The sequence below is a fragment of the Euleptes europaea genome, chromosome 8, assembly GCF_029931775.1.
Source record: "Euleptes europaea isolate rEulEur1 chromosome 8, rEulEur1.hap1, whole genome shotgun sequence".
Classification (NCBI taxonomy): Eukaryota; Metazoa; Chordata; class Lepidosauria; order Squamata; family Sphaerodactylidae; genus Euleptes; species Euleptes europaea.
The window spans coordinates 75,652,613-75,676,742 of record NC_079319.1 but is presented as its reverse complement, the minus strand read 5'-3'; the positions used below and the strand labels follow the sequence as shown (position 1 = coordinate 75,676,742).

The window sequence follows — 24,130 nt, the reverse complement described above, 5'->3', positions numbered from 1 at the left end:
TATCCCGCACAATTTTTTAAAAAAGGAAGATGGACATATGGCGGATATATCAGATCACCATGTAAATTTCTGCCTTAAAGGGAGCCTTTATTCATGACGGCTTTTTAAAAAAAACAACCTTCTAATGAAGCACAATCTCATGAGCGCACTGAGCCTGTGACCCATGAGTTTCTTGTACAAAATCAAGTGGTACAATTGTTTACACACATACTTTCTGAATAAAATCTTTTTTTACACAAAAAACTTGTTTTGCTAAATGATATATCAAAATTCATATATCTTGACAGTTGCAATAAATTATACTTTTTCATTTATTTACAAGAAGTCTTTTTAAAATGGAAGTAGTCAAAGGGGAGGGGAAGTGCACTTTTCTTGTTAATTTATGCCTTGGGGAAATTTTCCATTGTGCGGAGCCAGGACTAAGGCAATATATTATATACATTAACCCATTCATTGCTCAATGGGATAGAGAGACAGCACTTAAAAAGTATGAACAGATGCGAGGAGACAGGCGAATCCATTCCTCACCTCTACCAGGTCAGGATTTGTCTGTGTTTCCAGTTGGGCTGGTAGGATTGAGTATTCAGCCAGCCTACCAGCCGTGGAAAGTATACAAGCTCCGCCCCCAGCTTTGCCTTCCACTTTTGTTGCTGTTAGATTGTTCAGGAAAGCAACGAACAGCAGCCTCCTTTTCATAGTCTTTTAATACTTGGGATGATCCATTTTTCACTCTCATCTCAGGCAAGTTACAGAGACAAGGTTTATGTTTTGAGAATCCTCACTTTCAACCAGAAAGGCTAGAGCAAGTCTATTAGGCAATGGTAAGGATTTAGGCGCTGTTTGCTTTACAGTTAGGTAGTTCGATATACATTTTTGCTGTTCAATTGAGGCACACAAGCGTACATGTATTTGTACACATAGAATGAGCAAGTATGGTGGCAGGATTTACAAAAAAGTCATCAGACCTAGCAAGTGAGTAATACAAAAGCTGTCTTATGAAAAAGTGTATAAACAGCTTCTTGCTATCCCGTGAACAATTGGACCTCTAGAAAGGCAGACGATGTGGATGAGTAATCATTTGTTTCATAATCCGGCACTAAAGGTGCATTTCCAGTTGCATTGTTCTTACATGGGGGGAGGGGGAGGCCCAAGCCTGATGCAAGTAATCTAATTTGCATGCCTTTACAGTTATGTTTGGAATACCTTTGTTTAGCTGTACGTGGTCAGAGCTTCACTTTTCCCCCATGAATTGTACATTTCTGTTCCCTGTGGTACAAAACTCCTCCTTCTTGTGGCATCAACTAAAAGTCGATGAGTGCTTTCTTAGCAAGACTGAACTCAAGATCAAAGCAGGCAGGTGTGTATCTGTACCATTTGCTCTATCAATGTGAGCCACACTTTACCATTTATTCTTGGTGTACTTATTAGTTGTGAAACCAGAAGAGCCACCATTGTGCAACTACTTTAGAAGGGAATAAGCAGTGATGGAGTTCTTTGTGGTTTTGCTTATTGCTCCTTAAGGCACGATACTAGTCTAGAAGCATTCGGTTTTTCTCTTTGAGGCACTGGAGGAAAGTCATCAAGTACAGCACATCAGGTTGGTCTCAGTGACACCCACATGCTCTTACCACCATATTCCTGTATTTTTTCAAAATGACATTGGAATTGTCATCAAAGTAAAGAACTGATATTGCGTGAAGTTTTGTTGGGGCACAGCATGGTTTAGGAACGTACTTCGGATTCATAAGATGAACCTGTTCAAGGAAAGAAAAACTGCCAATTTCATTTGTAGTTTCAGCCAATTTTTAATCTATCCCATTTTATCTTCACAGCTACCCTGTGAGGTGCAGGATTTTTTTTTTTTTTTGCCTAATTATACTTTGAGCCCATTCCTAAAGGGGGGTGAAGCTCCTTAGGAGCCGGTGTGACCCCGCGCTGGCATAGGTGCCACCTTATCACAGAATAAGGTAGCACCTACACCAGCATGGGTGGGCGTTCTCGGGGGTGGAGCTGCCTTTCGGCAACTTCCACAGCCCTTTCCCCGAGAACCCCCCCTCAAGCGGCAGCGGGGCTGCGCCACCTTTCTCAGTGGTGCAGCCCTGTCGGAGGCAATGGAGGATTTTCCCCATTTCCTCTATGTATATTTTATAAAAAGGCTTTTTCCACCTCTGCATCAGCTGGGAAGCCTCAGAGGAGGCGGCGTGGCTGCACTGCTCCTGGCTGCTGCAGAACTGCCCTCCTCTTCAGGACTGGCCTGCCCATCCACATCATCTCCTTGTTTCATGGTGGATATATATATAACTACATAAAGATATCATACACTATGATATATAAAATTTAAAATCTTACATTGAAAGGGAGATAAACTGGTCTCTGTTTATAAAATTACTGATCCCATGAAAGCACTGGGTATTTGGAAAAACACAAGGTGTTGACTTTATGCCAAGGATCTCTTGAACCTTCTGTCTCTTATGATAGCCAGTGGTGGTGCTGTGGTTAGATGTGAGAATCCTAGATTCATATTCTCAGTTTAGGCAGGCTTTCCTACCTAAAAAGGTTGCTGTGAAACCAAACAGCTCCTCTCATCTACACAAAGGAAAAGTGGGATACAAAATTAAAATTCCCAAACTCACATGTCCCATGTCAGGCTGATATTTCCCTCTTACTGCCCCATCTCAATTCTCTACTCCTTATCGCTTGGCTGATAACTGCTTACACTGATGGGCCAAATTTATAATCCTGAGTATATGCTACAAGTACATTTTCTTGGTCAACCTAACACACCCAATGGAAAGGATGGGAAAATCATTACTTCTCTTGTCTCCCCTTCCATCAATCTCATACTGCTAATATATGAAAAGGAAGGAGATGAAGTGAAGCTTCTTCCTCATCTCCCCAAACAACCACCAATGGTGAGGGATGGCAGGGAACTATATAATTATGGTTGTGGGCTAGTCTTAAATTGTATACTTACCAAAGTTTGTACAATGGCATGATTGGTGGCATTCATGTGAGCGTTAAGTGGAAAAGAACATTCTCCATCACAGTAGTTTGCTGCATAGCCCTTTGGTGCAATTATCCAGTCCTTAATAACAAAAACATTACATGTATTATAGGTACCTTGTATAATTAATACTGTTTGGTTTTCATAATAGACATGCAGACTGCTGCAGTCATCTTGTTTGTGGTCTTCCTAGAGGCACCTGGTTGGCCACTGTGTGAACAGACTGCTGGACTTGATGGACCTTGGTCTGATCCAGCATGGCCTTTCTTAAGTTCTTATGACTTTCAGCAATAAACCATCAGAATTCTCTGTGTCAAATTTTAGGCTATAATTATATTATGATAGAGTGATATCTAAAATAACATAATATACCTAAAATAACTGTCCCATCTTCAGATTTTTGGGACATTGATACAGCATAAGAGGCAAGCACAAAACGTACTGATAATTCCTTGTAAAATTCTACAACCACTAAACCCCTCGTTGGTCACATTGATTTCAGCAAGTCTTGCCTGCTGCAGGTATAGGATATTAAAGGTATGCTTTAGTGTCCCATTGATCCCTTCCCATGTGCTTGCAAAATTCCCATCTGCCGACTTCCCTTCTCCTGTCTGCCTTTCTTCCATCTGCAAAGAGCTGTATGTGGCTAACAGCACATGCAAAGTACAGCCTGGATCGTCCCCAGGAAAGCTTCCCTAAAGTTGGCCATTGTGGTAGATTGCTACCGACTGAGCCATGACAGGTTCAGCATATGCTTAGATCATAATGCAATATACCATGGTTTGACCCACTTTTCAAATATGCTGTAAGGTTTGAGTTGCCATCTAGAGTTGTGGAAAACCATTTGCAGTTTGTGTACAAATCCATTGAAACTCTGTCAAAGGACATGTCGAATTAAAGTCATTTCACAGCTGTTTAGCTCCAGCAACGTGAGACCCATGCAGCGGTTAAATGCTGTGAATAGGAGCCAAGTCTTATAAACATTAAAACTGGCTTGGCTAACACATACTTTAGGGAACAGACTGCCACATCATGTATACTGGAACATGCAAGGGTGTAACAGATCAAAGAAGTTAAAAGGGAAGAGATCCCCATTTTCTTTGGTCCCCATGGAGCCCTTCCTAAAAGCAAGGAAAAAGAGAAACGGCTCTCATTCTTTAATGTACTAGTTAAGCCTCAACAAGATAATAATGAAAAGAGGAAATGGGGGTAAATTCTTAACAAGAATTACAAGGCATCAGAGATGAATGGGAAGCTGTTCTCAAACTAAGGTCGCCTCGCCTCTCCCACTGCATTTCCCTGCATTTTGCCTGTGTTTTCAAATTCAAGATAAAACAGGTCCCTGAAAACACGGGCAAAATGTGGGGAAACGCAGTGGGAGAGCGAGGCGACCTCTGATGGTCGGAAACGGCATGCATAATCAAAACAAAGACCCGAAGTCGTCAGAGGGGTGACCACGAGGGAAGCATCCATGCATAAAAGGCCTAATTACCCAAATAAGAGAATGGCTGTGGGTGTAGGAGAATTCAGCTAAATATTTAAAAACTGTAAATATGTACGCAGTGTTTAAAACTATAGTTCTGATGGTATTGGATTACAACTGAAATGTGTGCATTTAGCACATGTTTAGGTTGAATGCTGCCATTGTCATACTTTGGACCCAGAATTTCATATTTTTGGACACAAATTTTAGACACAATAAGGGAAAGCATCACTCTGCTGAACCCCAAAACTGTACTTCAGAGATTTTCAAAGACTATAGCAACAAAGGATTATTAGGAATATTATTATATGTTTGTTGCCTGGGGAACAAATGTGTTTAGTGCAAATCAGCTGATGCGCTGACCTTAACAAAATGGGTTATAACAAATTGGACTGGATTTTTTTCACCAAAATTACTTACTATAAAACAGTGGTAGAAAAGTAATACGTTTGTCGGTATTGAGACCATTGTTTTAGGAATGTATCTATGGAGGCAGAAGTGACCACTTACCTGCCATCCCAAGTCCTGAAAGCTAACGTAAAGTTCATGCTTTCTGCAAGCTGTTTTTAAGTCACTGCTGTTGTAATCTGTTAGGAAACGTAAGAAAGAGAGAGAACGCATAAAACTGATATCCTTAAGACTCTTAGCACCACAGTGTTGCTTAAGACATTTTGTGGCTCGGAATGTATGTTCTTGCCAGATTATCTGTCAGGCTGCTCATCTTCTCTCTTCTTCCTTCAAGGTAAGATGATTTTGAATGTAGCACTATCCTCAATTGGAATCACCATGAGATGCACGGTGGAGAGCTTATTAGATTGTTCTTCCTCCCCGTGGGGAACGATGATCCTTAAGTAGCCCAATGGTAGATGCCAGGGGCAGGTATCCTACCACTCCGCTCGAAAAAACTGAAACAAGCCAGGACCTCTCACATATCATATGAATTGTTTTCAATTTGTCAGAGTTCGGTTTGAATTAAAGAAGAGCTGACCACACTATTCTACAAGAGGTTTTAACCAGCAGTGAACACCTCTCCAAACTGAAGCATAAGACTGATTTAGTCTAAAGTGGAAACTTGCGTTTTAATTGTTTAAATCGGCAAGGACATGGGTAGGGCAATCCCTGGCACACATGCCAAGTAACAACACACTAGACCATTTTGTTTGGCACACAGGGCTGGTACTCTGTCCAAGAAACTGAGATAAGCCCCTAAGGTGCTGGAGTACCAGTGGGGTTCAGCTTGCTCCCAGTGTGTCTGGCTGAGTACAACCCTCCTCTCTCCCTGTCCCTTTTAGTTGCTGGCACACCAACATCTTCACAAGTGGATGTTGCAGGTTACCCCCGAGTTAGACTCAAATAAGACTGATTCCAATTATCTTTCGCCTATGTTCTCTAAAACATCTCTGACCCTTATCTGTGGCTAAGCAGATATAAAGTATTTACTGAAATTACCTCTTCTTGCCCCATGACTTGTGTTAAGAGGTTCATCAGTTCCACAAGGTCATTAATAGGCAAAATACCTCAAAACTATTTTGAAAGGTGTCTCTTGAAAAGCATTCCTCCTCGTACATAGGGTTGCCAACCTCCAGGTATTAGCTGGAGATCTCCTGCTATTACAGCTGATCTCCTGCTGATATAGTTCACCTGGACAAAATGGCTGCTTTGGCCATTAGACTCGACGACATTGAAGTCCCTCCCCTCCCCAAACCCCGACCTCCCCAGGCTCTGCCCCAAAAACCTCCTGCCGGTGATGAAGAGGGACCTGGCAACCCTACTCATACACAGTATTTAAATTAGGAGACAGCTTTAGATAAAGACAAGTGGAGGACCCACAAGAATTGTGTTGGGGAATCCCATCTCCCCACCTCCACTGCCAAGCCTGGCACAGCTCCACGCCCCACCACCCATCTTTGATCCCGGCTGCAGCGGTGGTGGCGACTGCCAGGTTTGGAGTGGCTCCTAGCATATGCTGCTGCCACGGCTGGGCCTGGAGCAGTTCTGGGAGTCTGCCACTGCTGCAGGCGGGCCCAGAGCAGTTCTTGGGTTCACCTGCCACCAGATCTGCAGAAAAAAAGTACAAGCATTGCCTGTACATGACCAGACAACACTTCTGTATTTGGGGGGAAATTTGAAACCCCAATGTTGTTGTTTTTTAATATTCAGATTTTTCTGAAACGTTTTTGGGGGGTTCCCCCAAGTTTGTAAGAAAGTCTGTTCAGTGTCGATTCGGCCCTAACCCACAGATTTAGATATCTATAGATAGGGGCCACACGTCACTATTGGATAGAAGCTGGACATACTCTTAATAACAGCCTATTTAGTCTCATGTATCTAACCATGCAGATAAATGCTACCTGTATATATCTGAACTTCTGTCCCTATTTTCCCAGTCTAGGATCCCTACAGCATTCAAAATTGCTCTAAAGAAAGCTCACAGTGTATAGAATGCTGCTGAAGGCTGTGGAATGGGCCACTTAGTTATAATACCCCAAACGTTCTGCTTGAACATATATCCATCTTATCCTCAAAAATTCTTGTTATTTCCTTCATTGTTCCTTGCTGCTTCTGCCCCTCAGAGGCACCTGCATTGCTACTTTCCCTCTCTTGTCTTCCTTCCTTCCCGCAAGATGCCTCTGAACATAAAATGGTCCTCTTGCCAACTGAATAATGATGGGCACCAGTAAAGTTCCCCACCTCTCATCCCACTCAAGGTCATCCTCCCGGGCACGCCGTTAATTGATTTACCAGTTTTAACCCACGGCCAAAAAATTGCCTTGCAAGCAGGATTGGTCCATTTATCTTCTCTCATATCCCTCTTCCTAAACAAAATTTCAATATCCACCATTGCCTGAGGCCCCTTTGTTGGCTATTAATTTTAAAGCTGTGATTTGAACTTGCTACGTTAAGCTTTGAGCCAGAAGAAAACTTAAAAAAAAAAGACCTTGAAACAACAAAATTGCTAGTTATGTTGTTTCCCCTCTTCTTCTTTTTTAATTTTTTCATCATCTGAAGTGTGGTTGTAGTCAGGAAAAAAGGCCATATAAAAATGGCAAGTCTGTGCTCAATATATCTACTCTGTCTAGGCCATTGAGTCATTATTGCCTACTTTCACTGCAGTAAAAAGTTTGTTTATAGTTAACAGCAGGGAGAGGCAGGGAATCTATATTGCCTTAGACATCACCAACACAAGATGTCAGCCAAGTTACAGTTCTATAATAAAACCCTGGACTGGTGCACACATTACCTAAGTGCTTATTATATCAATGCTACAAGAGAGGGATAGGATTGCATACTGTGGGTCTGAAAATATTCCTATAATTACTGATTAAGCAAATTGACTTTCTGGCAGATAATGGATTATAATGGTATTTTATATGTGTGTGTGTGTGTGTGCGCGCGCATGTGCGCACATTCGACTAAAGCTGAACCAGATTTTTTGGCATTATTCGACCTGCTTTGGCCACACTACCATTTTTGGCCCCTTCCTCCCCCTCCCTCCCCTCTTCCCTTCAGGCCGCTATTTTTCCACCCATCTAACCTCTTCCCTCCCCGCTACTGACCTACTGGCTGACTGAGATCACGGGCACCTAGCCTCTGTGCAGTTCAGAGGCCCTGGAGGATCAGCTTTGCACTGCCTGCTCCCAGCTTCTCGAGGAGGCGGGAGCTACCAAGCAGCACCGATCTGAACCCGGGGTGGGGTGGGGATCAGATCTGAGCTGCCTGCCAGATCCCACCTCCTTATTTGAAAAGCCAAATCCATTATATTAGGCTTTTCAGATTTTTTGAAAAATTCCGAGTTTATTAATATGTAATATATATTAATATATATTATTATATAGTATGTAATATACAGATATCTGATCAGAGTTGTTACTGAGACAGCAGCTTTAGTAAGCAAGGCATAACCTTTTAAATTATATTAAATAAATATCATTTAATAGTTTTACACGCAAGGCTTTTGGTAGCTTAGACCAGGGGTCGGCAAACTCATTAGTCAAAAGAGCCAAATATCAACAGTACAACGACTGAGATTTCTTTTAAGAGCCAAATTTCTTAAACTTAAACTATATAGGTAGGTACACTGTTTATTAACTTAATAAACTTTAATTAAAGTTTTAAGTCTTAATTAAACTATAGGTACACTGAATAAAACTTGATATCATACTAAATAGTGATCTTATTTATTGTTCCTAAAGCAGTAGCAATTCTGCCCTCCACTGAAGGACGCTGTCAGCTGATCCTGGAATTTATTTATGTATTATTTATTCTATTTATTTATTTATTTAAAACATTTATTCAGGGACCCAGCCTCAGGCTATCTCTGTACCTCCTCTGGAAGATATGGACCTAGCTGAGCCCCTGGGATTGTTTGTCCTAAATTGTTCCCTACTTTGCCTCTGTTGGTCTAGTCAGTCCTATGATGCTTATTAATTCTTTCACCTATGATAACAGTTATTTAATAGTTATAAAGGGGACATATTTAATCAGTTGTTTGTTTGGGAGTACAGTAAGTTCTGGATCTGGAGGGAAAAAAAACCAGGAGCTTACTATGAAAGAAGAGGACAGTCTAAGTAAAATAATAAACTCATTCGTATTCTAAAAAAGGAGAAGTACTTTTTTCATAGACCGGGAACAGATGCTAACACAATCCAGCAAAAGCATATGCCAAAAGGGGAGTTACAGTTTATCACAAGGCACAAGGATCGGTCAGCAAATGGAAAATGTTTGCTTCATTTCCATCAATATTTCAGATATTTTCCAGCCAGCTGCAATATAATGCTAAATAATATTAAGGTCCAAACTCCAAGCCACATGACTCAACAAACACCATAATGATCTCTGAGATCAGAATAAAGTTGACAGATAGGATTGAGAAAACATCATTTTAATGTGAAAGGGGAAGGAGGAAATGTTTTAACCATATATAAACGTAAACTGGCCATTGTAATAATAAATGCAACTCTTAAAGACAGAGTGGCATCCAGAATATGTGTGAAAGGTCAAAGATGAAACTGAATCCTGACAAGATAAAGGTTCTCTGGGTTAGCACAAAAGCAGACGAGGGACTTGAGAGCTCCCTTGTCTTGGACGGGGTTACACTCCCCTTGAAAAGCCAGGCTCGCAAATTGAGAATGCTGCTCGACACAGCAGTCACCTTAGAAAATCTGCTGGCTGCTGTGGTTCAGAGTGCTTTCACCCAGCTTTGGCTGGTGCACAAGCTGCACCCATTCCTGGTTCAGTCTGATCTAGCCACAGTGATCCATGCCTTCATTACATTTAGACTAGACTGCTGCAGTGTACTCTACTTGGGGCTACCCTTGAAGATGTGAGAGATCCCCCTCTCTGAGTTTGCTTCTCCAAATCAGTTGCTCAGACGTTGATACAGAAACAATCGATTTATTGAAGCCTTCAGGAGATGAGACAGGCACAGGTAGAAAGTTGCAAGTGAGGGGCTATACGGGTTTACAGAATATATTGACTCCAGGGCACTGGGGCACTGGGGTTCACACTTATTGTTATGGGAAGTTACAAGCTTGGCATAATACAAAACATCAGACAGATCCCAGGAAGTCTGGGCGGCTATCACACTTCCAAGGCCGCATCGGCCTGAGGGAGTACTGGCAGGAAGAACAGCGGGGGGGGGGAAGATACATGGGCCATCAGGCCTGGCGCCTGAGACCAGAAGGTGTGAACTGCTTTTACGAGTTCACTGATAACACAGCAGGTGATGGAAAGCAGAGACACAAAGACAGAGACCCTCACATTCTGCCCCCCTTAAGGCCCCCCCCCGGGGTCCCCGAGAGGACGAGGCTTATCGGGATAAGCAAGGTGGAATTCCCGGACTAAGCGAGGAGCCGCCATGTGGGGTGCGGCCACCCATTCGTCATGAGCGGAGCCAAGGTTTTTCCAGCGAACAAAGTAAAACAGTTTCCCTTTCTTCCATTTGGAGTCTAAAACCTTGGATATTTCCAAATGGGTGTCCCCTCCTACTACGGTAGGAATCTCGTGTGCGGGAGGGGGGTGGAACTGGGGGGCTGCCACATAGGGTTTGAGGAGGCTTATATGAAAGACTGGATGGACTCCTTTCAGAGTTTTTGGGAGGTCCAGTTCCACAGTAACCTCGTTGATTACTCTGGTAATGGGGAAAGGTCCCACATAACGGTCGCTCAGTTTTTTGCAGGGGCGAAGAGAGCGGAGGTTTTTGGTGGACAGATAGACTTGCTCCCCCACCTTGAGTTCCCATCCCGGAGACCGGTGTTTGTCTGCTTGTTCCTTGTACTTGCTTTTTGCCCTTTCCAGATTTTTGAGCAACCATGGCCAGGTGGATTTAACCACCTGAATCCACTCCTGAAGGTCAGGGGTAGACTGGAGCTCTGGCGAGACGGGGGCAGAACCGAAAGGGCCGAAATCCGTCCCGTATATAACTTGGAAGGGACTAAAGCCGGTAGAGGAATGAGGCGCATTGTTATACGCATATTCGGCAAATGGCAGCAGGTCGACCCAGTCGTCCTGGTGGAAATTTACATAGCAACGCAAATAACATTCTACCACCGCATTTACTCGTTCTGTTTGACCATCCGTTTGGGGGTGATAGGCGGAAGAAAGGCCCTGCTCTTCCACTCCCATTAACTTTAGGAAGGCCCGCCAGAATTTGGCAACAAACTGGACCCCCCGGTCGGAGAGGACCTTCCTCGGGATCGAGTGTAGCCTGAGGACGTGTGTGATGAACAGTTTAGCTAAGCCCTGGGCTGAAGGAAGGCCTGCACATGGAACGAAGTGAACCTGTTTGGAAAAGAGGTCTGTGATAACCCAAAGAACCGTTTTTCCCCGACTCGGAGGTAGGTCGGTGATAAAATCCATGGCGATGACTTCCCAGGGACGGGAGGGGCTCTCAAGCGGTTTGAGAAGCCCTGGGGGTTTTCCCATCCGTTTCTTGGCTGTGGCGCAGGTGGGGCAGCTGCGCACATACAACTCTACATCAGATCTCATACCGGGCCACCAGAATTGTCTTCGAACCAGGTGAAGCGTTTTTATGAAACCAAAATGACCCGCTAGCCTGGCACCATGTACAAGTCCCAATACTTCCTTGCGAAGAGAGGAGGGGACGTACAGTTTCCCCCCTTGCACCCACCAAGTGTTGGTACGTTCCAGACCAGTGGGGAGGAGATGATGCTCCTCCTCCTGCAAGGAGGCGTCCCGGAGTCGCTGTTGGAAGGCTTCCGGGATGCCTTTGAGTGTAGGGGGGGTCTCCGGTGGTCGGGCTTGGGACCGGGTGGTGACGGCTAAGCTAGGAACTTCCCCTCGCTGCTCGGGAGTGAACAGGGAGTCGACTGGGCGATCGAAATCGTTGCGATACTGGGGAAGTCGTGACAAAGCGTCGGCTAGGGCATTTTCTTTGCCAGGGACATGTCTGAGAGTGAACCGGAACTTAGCGAAAAATTGGGCCCACCGAACCTGTTTGGCATTGAGTTTTCTAGCCCCCTTGAGGGCCTCAAGATTCTTGTGATCGGTACACACTTCGAATGGCAGTTCGGCCCCTTCCAAGAAGTGTCGCCATATGGTAAGGGCATGTTTGACCGCTGCTGCCTCCTTCTCCCAAATGGCCCAGTTGATTTCAGACTGGGAAAACTTCTTGGAGAAGTAGGCGCATGGTCTCAACCGTCCCCCCTCATCCCTCTGCAATAGGGCCCCGCCCATGGCTACATCCGAGGCATCCACTTGCACCACAAAAGGCTTGGTGCAATCTGGGTGAGCCAAAACGGGTTCGGATGAAAAAAGTAGCTTCAAACGTTCAAAAGCTAGCTGGCACTGGGGGGACCATTGCAAACGGGCTGAGGGAAGCGCGGCGCTAGCCCCCTTGTCCTTGGTACGCAACAGGGCAGTGAGGGGAAGCGCAACTTGGGCAAAGTTAGGAATGAAGTTCCGGTAAAAATTGGCAAACCCCAAAAACTGCTGAAGTTGGCGGCGGGTAGTGGGGGGTTCCCAGTCCCGCACTGCCTGGACCTTGGCGGGGTCCATTTCCAACCCTTGGTGGGAGATCACATACCCCAGAAATGTAATGGAGGGTTGGTGGAATTCACATTTGGACACCTTAGCATACAGTTTGTGCTCCCGCAGCCGCTGGAGCACCTCTCGCACTAGGCGCACATGGTCTTCCATGGTTTCAGAGTAAATAAGGATGTCATCGAGAAATACCACCACCCCCCGAAACAGCAAATCATGCAAAACCTCATTAATTAATTGCATAAAGACACTCGGAGCCCCCGAAAGTCCGAACGGCATGACTAGGTACTCAAACATCCCAAAACAACTGGAAAAGGCCGTTTTGGGTTCGTCTCCTTCTTTGATGCGAATGCGGTGGTAGGCTTCTACCAAGTCCAGTTTGGTGAAGATTCGGCCCTCCTTTAATTGTGCTAGAAGGTCAGGAATAAGAGGGAGGGGGTAAGCATTAGACTGGGTGACTGCGTTCAGTCTGCGAAAGTCAATACACAGTCTTAAATCTCCCGTCTTTTTCTTTACAAAGAAAGCTGGGGCTGAATAAGGAGCCTTGGAGGGGCGTATGAAACCCCTCGCCAGATTGACATCCAGATAGTCTCGCAACACTGTCTTTTCACTAGGGCTCATGGGGTAAACCTTTCCCTTAGACAGTTTGCCTTCCCCTACAATCTCGATGGCACAGTCCGTTTCTCTGTGGGGAGGCAGTTCGTCGCACTCTCTAACATCAAAAACATCAGTAAATTGCGAGTACTCAGAGGGTAATTGAGGAGAGACTGGGGCGGGGGACCCTACCAGTGCGGCGGCTGGAGTCCTGAGTACCCGTTCCTTGTCATGCAACCCACAGGGGTTTTCGGGGAAGGAAAGCACCCGTTTAACCCAATCAATGGAGGGATTGTGCCCCCTTAACCAGTTCATCCCTAACACCACAGGGGTTACAATAGGGGCGATAGTGAAATACAACCGTTCCCAATGTTCCCCCACGGACATAATCACGGCTGCAGTTCTGTGGGTCACCGGGCCCCGTTTAAAGTCACTCCCGTCCATTTGGGAAAAACGGAGGGGTCCCGGAAGCCGCTTGCGCCGGACACCCAACTTCTTGGCAGTTTCCTCATTTATCATGGTGCGGGCACACCCCGAGTCGACCAACGCGGGGACCTCTAACGGGGGGCCCCCTTTGGGTAGGGACAGATGGACACGCACAAATACATTGTCCTCTTGGGCGCTTACCATCGGTGGAGCTCCTTGCACAACGATAGGGACGGTCTGCTGCGGAGCCCCCTCTACAGCAGACCGACGGCGTTTTTTGCCGGCTGTTCCCACTCTTCCTCCTCGCTGGAAGAGGGGGACGGGGTAGTGGCCTCCGGGGAGCCGTCCGAATCAAAGACGGTATTTGTAATCCGGGACCCCGATGGGACCGTAGAGTCGGATGCCCCATCCTGGGGACGTGCGTGGAGAGCGGAGGGTGCGCCGGAGCGCCGGCTCAGTGGTCCACTTCTGCGGCGAGGCTGGCTGTCGGCGGCCGGTTTCGTCGGCTCGGCCTGGGTTTGGCGGGGAGGGGTCGGACGGCCTGAGCGAGAGGGGCATTGCGATGCAAAGTGACCCTTTCCCCCGCAGATCAGGCAGACGCCGGCCTCGAACCGCTTGCGGCGTTCCGCGGCCGAGAGGACCCCGCCACCCCCTTGCCGGAGTTCCCGGCCACGGTCACCCCGGGGCCTGGGGTCTCGCCCAATCCGTTGCTTGGACAAGTTCAGGAGTTGTTTGCGATTCTCGATGTCAGCAGCATGGCGAACCCAACCTTCCACATCCGGGGGGTTCCCTTGCATGAAGGCCCAATGTTGGAGGTCTGGGTTGAGACCCTCCCTGAAACATTGTACCAAGGTAGCCTCACTCCAGTCCAGAATTCGGCTAGCCAGTGACTGGAACTCACTTGCATACTGCGCCACCGACTTAGTCCCTTGGCGCAGTTGCATCAGGGAGGCTTTAGCCCGCTCACCTTGAGTCGGGTCCTCAAAACGGTTTCGGAGTGCTACCATGAACTCGTCCAGGGTTCGCAGCACCGGCGAGCGGAGTTCATACTGCAACACCATCCAGGCAGCCGCCTCCCCTTGCAGTAAGGAAGCCACGTACTGCACCCGGGACTCCTCAGAAACGAAGGTTCGGCCTTGTTCCCGCATAAAAATGTCTACTTGGACCATAAAAAAGGTCAACTGGTCTCCCGACCCGTCATACGTGACTTTCAGGTCCCGACGGGCCGGGGGGGCAGGGGTTGCGGGCGGAACTACTGGCGCCCCGTCTGGGGGAGCACCGGCTGGAGGTTGCAATTTCAGCGCATCTAGGGTCGTGGCCATCTCACCCATTACGCGTTGCATGATCTCCATCTGCTCCTGCATAGCCCGGCGGTCTTCCTGCCACTGTTTTCGTTCTTCCTCCATGAGGGCCTCTTTGCGGGCCGGGTCCCCTTCGAGTCCCGTGCTGGGGAAGGCCAACCGGCGATCCTTCGCCGCAGTCCGCGAGAGCGACCAGCCCTTGGGAGAGTCCAGCCAATAAGTGAGCCCCCGGGGACGTCCGTCCCGATCTTGGTCGGGGGCGCGACCCTTCGGTTTCTTTGGCTTGGCTCCCTCCTCTTTAGGGTCCGGCTTCTCCGGCTCGTCCGGTTCCTTGGGGGCATCGGGGTTAGGGGTGGTGTCCTCGTCGGCTGACATTCTGTCCAAAGCGGTACAGCTGCAGTCCGAGAGGCAAGGACTTGCAACTTAATGTGAGAGATCCCCCTCTCTGAGTTTGCTTCTCCAAATCAGTTGCTCAGACGTTGATACAGAAACAATCGATTTATTGAAGCCTTCAGGAGATGAGACAGGCACAGGTAGAAAGTTGCAAGTGAGGGGCTATACGGGTTTACAGAATATATTGACTCCAGGGCACTGGGGCACTGGGGTTCACACTTATTGTTATGGGAAGTTACAAGCTTGGCATAATACAAAACATCAGACAGATCCCAGGAAGTCTGGGCGGCTATCACACTTCCAAGGCCGCATCGGCCTGAGGGAGTACTGGCAGGAAGAACAGCGGGGGGGGGGAAGATACATGGGCCATCAGGCCTGGCGCCTGAGACCAGAAGGTGTGAACTGCTTTTACGAGTTCACTGATAACACAGCAGGTGATGGAAAGCAGAGACACAAAGACAGAGACCCTCACAGAAGAGTGTTTGGGTGCTGCAGCCAGTGCAGAAAGTTACAGCTACACTGCTGGCCAGGGCCAGTTATTGGGATCATGTGACCTCAATCCTACAGCAATTACACTGGCTTCTGATCTGCTCCTGACCTCAATTCATGTTTTTGACATTTAAAGCCCTACATGGTTTGGAACTGGGGTATCTGAAGGACCATCTTCTCCCATATGTTCCTTCTCAAGAACTAAGATCACAGCGAGAGGCTACCTTGACTGTCCCATCCACCAGAGAAGCTTGTCTGGTGGTACATAAGAGAGGGCCTTTTCAGTGGCAGCCCCAAAGGTTATAGAAAAACTTCCCCAGAGAGGTGCTCCTGGGCCCCTCATTCTCGATCTTGAGGAGGCAGATGAAGACAGTTTTATGCATGATGGCATTTGATTAATTCATCTGCTTACTAGCAGTTTTAAATTACTGATTTTAACTTAGTGGATTTATGTATTTTATTATTATTTGCATTGTAAGCTGTCTGAGTCCCTATGAGGAAGAAAGGTATCTGATAAATGCTTTAAACAAATAGAGGTTTACTGGCAGAGCCCATATTCTGCCTGTACACATGCTTTCTCCATTGTGGGTCCCACCTTATGGAATTTCCTGCCCTGGGAGGTCAGGGAGGTCCCACTCTCCTGGCTTTCCACTAACTATGCAAAACTGAAGTATTCAGGAGAGCTTTTCTATGCAGGCAATAGGATAGCAGTGTACAAAATGATTCACAAAACTACTTGGACTGTGGTCTAAAGTACTTAGTATAGTTCGCTGTAATTTTTTCATCATTTAGTGTGTCCCAGTTCTGTCTCCAGTTTCAAAGATCTCAGCAGGGTTGGGAAAGACCTTGCAGAGATGCTGCCAGTCAGAATAGACAGTCCAGTGCTGGATTCAGCATACAGGCTGACGTAAGATGTTTATTCCTATTTGACAGTATAAGGGCTGGTTTCATAGAGGATAGGAAAAACTGCTACTGTGATTGCTGCTGAAGTATATGTATGGTCACTTTACGCAGAAACAGTAAAGCTTTAAGGAAATCATCTTTCAGATTTTTTTTAACTGATTTTTTTTTACTATTAACAAAGCATGGAGAACATGTAATCTATACCGCTGTACCAAAGTGACTTCAGACTTTAAGTCATTTAGTTTGCAATGGAGCAAGAAATCCAAAAAAGTTAACCCAGAGTATACTATATATCCAATGAGAAGTTGTAGGAGATAAACATGCTGAAATGGCACAGTGTACACTCAACAGTAGATGGTGACACAGCATCAAACATCAGATAAAACAAACATATAATTTAGAGGTTCAATCTAATCCTCGGCAGAACAGCTAAGCCTGTCTGAAGGACAGGTAAGTGATCAACTGTACATAAGCATCAAATCATCTTTATTGATCTCCATGTGTGCCCAAAAGGCAGTCAGATTTATGATATTGCTGGTGCTGGGTAATGGAGTCATTTTTCCTGTAATCAGGTTCCTTATGAAGAGTCCGTGGAAAGAGACTGCATGCCACCTTTCTCATGGCCACAAATTCCTCTAACCAAGAACAAAGGGGAGCTAACTTTCGCAGGCTAGCTGTCCCACCCGGAAGAGGAAGTTATGTTAACCAATAAATGAACTGATACAGAAACATCTAACTAGGGTAGTTGCTAAAACTACAACCAGCATACAATATAGGGTTGCCAACATCCAGGTACTAGCTGGAGATCTCCCGCTATTACAACTGATCTCCAGCCAATATAAATCAGTTCACCTGGAGAAAATGGCTGCTTTGCCAATTGGACTCTATGTCATTGAAGTCCCTCCCCTCCCCAAACCCCGCCCTCCTCAGGCTCCACCCAAAAAACCTCCCACTGGTAGCAAAGAGGGACCCGGCAACCCTAATGCAATAAATTTCCTTACCCTTGCACTAAAACAAAAGTAACTTGCTAACCCTTGCTAAAACCCTTGCTTAATCCTTGCTAAAACAAATATAACTTGCTAACCCTTGCACTAAAACAAATATAACTTGCTAACAACAAATAACTAAAACAAATATAACTAAAACAAATATAGCTTGCTAACTACAAATAACTACTAATCCTGCCATGGTAGCCCAATGGCATTTCAGCTACTCTGACTGTGTGTGTAGGTGAGGGGGGTATTTTTGCCAATTGTCCCCTCCTACTGCAGACTTCCGTTGTTCCTAGGGGGTCTCCTGAACCCAAGGGATGTGTTTCAGTAACAACAGTGAGGGGAGGCAGTTCTATTTACAGGGCTTCACTCATGGTATTTTGGATCCAACACTATGAACAGGTCAGTTGCTCCGTAAGGATATCATTATGGCATTTTCAGTGTTACAGGGAGTTCAGCCAGTGAACCCCATAAACAACTGATGTAGTACCCATATGTTTCACTACAGGCTAAATATCAGATCTGATAACAGAGGTCAGGGAAATGGCATGGATGAAAGGGTTAAACCCTCCCCTCACACCATAGCGAAGGAGGAGGAGTAGTAGTTGGTTTTTATATGCCAACTTTCTCTACCTTTTTTTTAAGGAGAATCAAACCGGCTTACAATCTGCTCCCCTTCATCTCCCCACAACAGATACCTTGTGAGGTAGGTAGGGCTGAGAGCCAACTGTGACTAGCCCTAGGTCACCCAGTTGGCTTCATGTGTAGGAATGGGGAAACCAACCCGGTTCACTAGATTAGAGTCCACCACTCATATGGAGGAGTGGGGAACTGAACCTGGTTCTCCAGATTAGAATCCACCGCTCTTAACCACTGCACCACTCTTAACCACTGCACCATGCTGGCTACCTCTCCATGATTACTACTGACTTTAATTTGACCCTCAACTGAAATATAATTTTTCCTAAGTAAACTCCCACTCAGCCCATTAAGTGAAATTGTGCAAATAAGATGGCACTCACAACAGCATATGTTTCAGATGCTCACTCACAGCTGAAATACACTCTTACTGCCACTATACTCAAGGAGCAGTCTAAAAGATTGACTGGATTCACTAAAAGGACACGTTGTATTGTACATGGCACAGAATAGAGTTAATAGGGAACCATGATCTCAGTATGGGTTTTATGTGTTTCTTTACTCAGATGAGACAAGCAAAATTATCAGTGCTTCCTATGACACGGAAATAGCATGATTATAGGCAAAGGAGGAGTAAGTGCTTAGAAGGGGATTTCATTCAGTCCAGTTTTCCTCACCCCTGTATGACAAGCAGTATCTGTCCAAATTCTCTCTTATACTCAACTTTTAAAGGTATAAGGTCTTCCAAGGCAAATGCCCCATGATCAGATGAACACAGTGAATACACCAACAAGATGCCATGGGGAAAGGTGGGATATATTTTAATAAATACAATTTAGTAAATAAAACGCATGCTACATATAATACAGGATTCCCTTACTAAGTCCATTTCACTTTTTTAACTCTTCTTCAACCTTATTGGCAACCCCCCACCCAAAACCCTGAATTTTAAAAAAACATAAAAGCAATTCATCAATGTAAAGGGCTAGAGAAATGGTAATCACTAATCTCCCAAACAATATTTTATTTCCACATGACCTAGCGGGCATTTAGGAAGTTACCTGTGCTGCTGGATACTCTGGAAACATCCTGAGGCTGGGTGGAGCGGTTCCGACTCTGTTGCCTGTGTGTGCTGGTGGCTGACCTTGCTGTTCGAACATGAACCTCGCTCACTTTGAAAAAGGCCACCATGAAAGGCTGTTTGTCATATGGGCCATCTCGGCCTATTAGTCCTGCTTCTTTAGGGTTTATACTGAGACCTATAAAGCAAACATGCACCAAAAAAAGCCAGGTATTATTTAAAGAGCACAGTATTTCTGAATAACTCTTTTGAACAATACAAGTAACTTGCCCTGTCCTTTCCCCTCCCTTTTCCACTCTCATTAATGTATGATATTCTAATTTGCAGACAATGTTCACAGACTCAATAGCGTCTTTAAGGCTTCTCCAGTTAAAAGTATATGAGTATCCACCATCAGCCGTGCAGAACCACTGCCACTAGGGTTGCCAGGTCCCTCTTCGCCACCGGCAGCAGGTTTTTGGGGCGGAGCCTGAGGTGGGCAGGATTTGGGGAGGGGCAGGACTTCAATGCCATAGAGTCCCATGGCCAAAGCGGCCATTTTCCCCAGGGGAACTGATCTCTAGTGGTTGGAGATCAGTTGTAATAGCAGGAGATCTCCAGCTAGTACCTGGAGGTTGGCAACCCTAACTGCCACTCAGATCAAACTGCACCAAGCTAGATGGAATAATGGTCTGAGTCGGTGTAAAAAACGGTAAAGGTCCCCTGTGCAAGCACCAGGTCATTCCTGACCTATGGGGTGACGTCACATCCCGACGTTTACTAGGCAGACTTTGTTTGCGGCGTGGTTTGCCAGTGCCTTCCCCAGTCATCTTACCTTTACCCCCAGCAAGCCGGGTGCTCATTTTACCGACCTCGGAAGGATGGAAGGCTGAGTCAACCTTGAGCCGGCTACCTGAAACCGACTTCTGTTGGGATCGAACTCAGGTCGTGAGCAGAGCTTGGACTGCAGCAAACAGAGTTGCACTTACCTGTAACTGCTGTTCATTGATGTCTTCGGTGCAGACACACATGTGGGACTGCGCCTGCGCGCAGGCCTGCCGCCGGAAAAAATTCAATAGCCTTAGTCCTCCACCGGGGATGCCCCTCCCTCACAGGCGGGGCCGGCCTTCGCGCCGTGCAGCCCGCATGCTACTGGGCGGGGCATCCCCTTCCCTCCTCAGTTCCTTCTCCGCCGCCGACCAAGACTGGAATACACGAACCAGTTATAACTTAATCCCTTCATTTAATAATTTGTCTCTCTTCTTTTCTTTTCTTTTTTTTTTTTTAGGTCGACAGCGGGGTCGGAAGGGAGGGATGTGTGTCTGCACCGAAGACATCAATGAACAGCAGTTACAGGTAAGTGCAACTCTGTTTTCATCTTCTGTCTTCGGTGCAGCCCCACATGTGGGATATTAGCAAGCTTACCCAGTAGGTGGTGGGGTCGACTCAGGAAAAAAGGGTCTGCAGAACTGCTCTACCCACTGCTGCATCCTTCCTGGCCTGCAGGTCCAGAGCGTAGTGCTTCACAAAGGTGTCTTCCGAAGACCACGTCGCCGCTCTGCAGATGTCACCCACAGGAACTTTTCTATGGAGAGCAGCAGAAGAACCCTGCGCCCTGGTGGAATGCGCCCTAATGCCCAAGGGGCATGTCACCTTCGCCTGTTTATAGGCTATTCTAACCGCCGTGACCACCCACCTTGCTATAGATTGGGCTGAGGCGGCTTTACCTTTTTTGGGACCCTGATAGCATACAAACAGGGACTTGGACCTTCTAAACTGTTTGGTACGGTCAATGTAATAAAGGAGAGCCCTTTTTACATCAAGGGTATGTAGCGTCCTCTCTGCTGGAGAGGAAGGATTGGGGAAAAACACTGGTAGAACTAAATCTTGAGCTAGGTGAAAGGAAGAGATCACCTTGGGTTTAAATCTAAAACTAGGGTGGAGGACCACCCTTTCATTATAAACCCTGAGGAAGGGGCTATCAATACGAAGGGCTGCCAGCTCCCCTACTCTCCTAGTTGATGTCACAGCCACCAGGAAGGCTATTTTAGCCGACAAAAACGACAGGTGTACCTGAGCTAAAGGCTCAAAGGGTGCTAGCATCAGTTTGGCTAGGACCAGGGAGAGTGACCATTGGGGCGTTAGTATAGGAGTAGGAGGAAATAAATTATTAAGACCCTTCAGAAAGCGTTTTGCAAGGGGATGGGAGAAAACTGTATAACCCTCCACCTTATCGTGGAAGGCTGAAATCGCAGCCAAATGTACCCTTATGGATGAGACTGCCAGTCCCCTCTTGGTTAATTCCAACAAATAATCCAAGATCCTAGGAACAGGGCAGGTAAAGGGAGAAAAACTTTCCTGATCCGCCCAGGCTAAAAATCTATCCCACTTCCTGTCATACGAATAACGAGTCGAGGGCCTTCTAGCTTGCAAAAGGACCTCCTGAACCGGCTGTGAACAACCCACTAATGAGAGGGAAGGATTCTCCACGCCATGAGGTGTAGTCTCTGTACATCGTGATGGGCCAGTTCCCCCCAGCGAAGTAGGTTCGGGTGGTCTGGAAGTGGCTTGTAATTCCCCCCCGCCAGGTGTGTAAGAAGGGTGAACCATATCTGTCTCGGCCATCGGGGTGCTATGAGAATGCAGTCGGTGTTGTCTGCAGCTATTTTCCCCAGAACTCGGGCAAGCAGGGGGAATGGGGGGAAGGCGTAAAACAGGCGGTTCGACCAAATGAGCTGGAAGGCGTCTCCCAGGGACAAGGGGTCGCTCCCCGCGAGAGAGCAGAATTCTACCGCTTTCTTGTTGCCCCTGGTCGCACACAGGTCTATCTGAGGAGTGCCCCATTCTTGGAAAATGGGGAGGATAAACTGATCCTGTAGTTCCCATTCGTGGTTTGTGGTAAAAACCCTGCTCAAGGAATCCGCCCAGGTGTTGTGGATCCCCGCTATATGCATGGCACGTAGGTCTATGTTGTGTCTCCCAGCTATTGCCCAGATCCTCTGGGCCTCCCTGGAGAGAGGAATGGAACCTGTGCCCCCCTGTTTGTTTACATAAAACACTGTGCAGGAGTTGTCCGATTGTAAAAGTGTTCTCGAGTTCTGGAGGATATCTGAGAATGAGGTAAGAACATAACGCACAGCTCTCAGTTCTAGAAAATTAATGTGCATAGACAACTCACTAGGAGACCATCTATCCTGAACATAGTGACTCCCGCAATGACCACCCCAACCTTCCATAGAGGCGTCTGTGGTGACTGTAAAACTTGGAGTCCAAAACCCCAGAGGGATCCCTTTAAGAAGATTAGGCTCAGAGAGCCACCATTGTAGTGATCGCAGAATAGGCCTAGGGATAGACAGTCTATACCACTTGGAGTGGCGAGAGCAGTCGTAGGACCTAATGAACCAATTTTGCAGTTCCCTCATCTTAAGCCTGGCTAGAGGGGTCACTGCAGTGGTCGATGCCATTAGGCCTAATAATCTCTGTATAGAGACTACTGGTTGGTGTCTATATCTCATAAAAAGATGGACTAGCCTCCTAATGGAGGACACCCTCTCAGTGGGGAGGAATGCCCGACCTGCTGTGGAATCTAACACGGCACCAATAAACTGAGCTCTGGGAGAAGGGCTTAATTTAGACTTTTTCAAGTTGACCATCAGTCCCAACTTTGAACAGGTAGAGAGAACCAGCTGCAAATTGACGGAGAGAGACTCAGGGCTAGAAGCCGTGAGCAGCCAATCGTCAAGGTAGGGATAAATCGTGCATCCCTGGTCTCTGAGGAAGGACATAACTACCGCCATGCATTTCGTAAATACTCTGGGGGCCGTGGCAAGGCCGAAAGGGAGGACAGAATATTGAAAAAATTCAGACCCATAACGAAACATTAAGAAGTGTCGATGTTCAGGGTGGATGGAAATATGGAAGTAAGCGTCCTTCAGGTCCAAAACTGCGAACCATGTATGAGGTGAAATAAGTTCCATCACAGAGGGTAGGGAAACCATTCTGAACTTGGAAACTCGTAAATATTTATTCAAAAATCTAAGATCAATAATGGGTCTAGAGCCCCCATCCTTCTTATCAACCATAAAGATACGAGAAAAGAATCCCAAACATGGGAGGTTAACTTTTTCAACAGCACCCTTCAGGAGAAGTTCACCTAGTTGGGGTGCAAATTCTGGGAGTGGGTTGTCTGCCGCAGAACTGGCAGAGAAACAAGTAGGGATGGATTTAAACTCCAGGTGGTAACCCTGGGAAATAACCCTGAGAACCCAGGTATCAGCGCAGATAGCTTGCCAGGCCTCAGAAAACTTAGCCAACCTATTCATGAACGGTAGTCCCTCCTCTGAGGGTTGCGGAAATAGTCAGAACTTTTGTGAGGGTTGTCTCTGATCCTTGTTCTGGGGGTTAGGGTGAGAGCGTTGCTTGAAACCGTGTTTTGGTCTAGGTTGCTGATGTTGGAATTTATCCTGTGGAGGATACGGGTGAAATCTTTGAAATCTCTGGTATCTGTTGAAGGATGGGCCGAAAGATTGTTGACGATATTGAGGTTTGTCCCTCTGTTGTTGGTGAAAAGGAGGAGCTACCCCTAGAGAACGGGCGGTCTGGCGGTCCTTCTTGAGATTCGTGAGAAATTCTGTGGTAGATGAAGCAAACAGGGTATCGCCTTCAAATGGGAGATCCTCGATAAGTGATCTCGTGTCCAACGGAAGGGCAGCAGAGCGAAGCCAAGAGTGGCGACGTAGGGTGATTGCTGAAGCCATCGTTCTAGCTGCACTATCTGCAGCATGTTTGCCTGCGTTGATCTGCTGTCTCGATAAGCGAGTGGCCTCTGCTTGGATAAGACGCATG

The 24,130-nt window shown here is 46.6% G+C and overlaps 1 protein-coding gene across 1 annotated transcript in view; it reads right to left on the bottom strand.

The window, feature by feature from the left end:
- Positions 1 to 1,604: 1,604 nt before the first annotated feature.
- The window catches only part of BMP6 (bone morphogenetic protein 6), a 146,559-nt gene continuing 124,033 nt past the window's right edge, over positions 1,605 to 24,130 (bottom strand). Inside the window, exons 4-7 of the mRNA XM_056854093.1 lie at positions 19,287 to 19,484; positions 4,998 to 5,074; positions 2,975 to 3,085; positions 1,605 to 1,754 (exon numbers count right to left, since the gene is read on the bottom strand). Coding sequence (XP_056710071.1) covers positions 1,605 to 1,754; positions 2,975 to 3,085; positions 4,998 to 5,074; positions 19,287 to 19,484 — 536 coding nt within the window. The remainder of the gene's footprint in view (positions 1,755 to 2,974; positions 3,086 to 4,997; positions 5,075 to 19,286; positions 19,485 to 24,130) is intronic.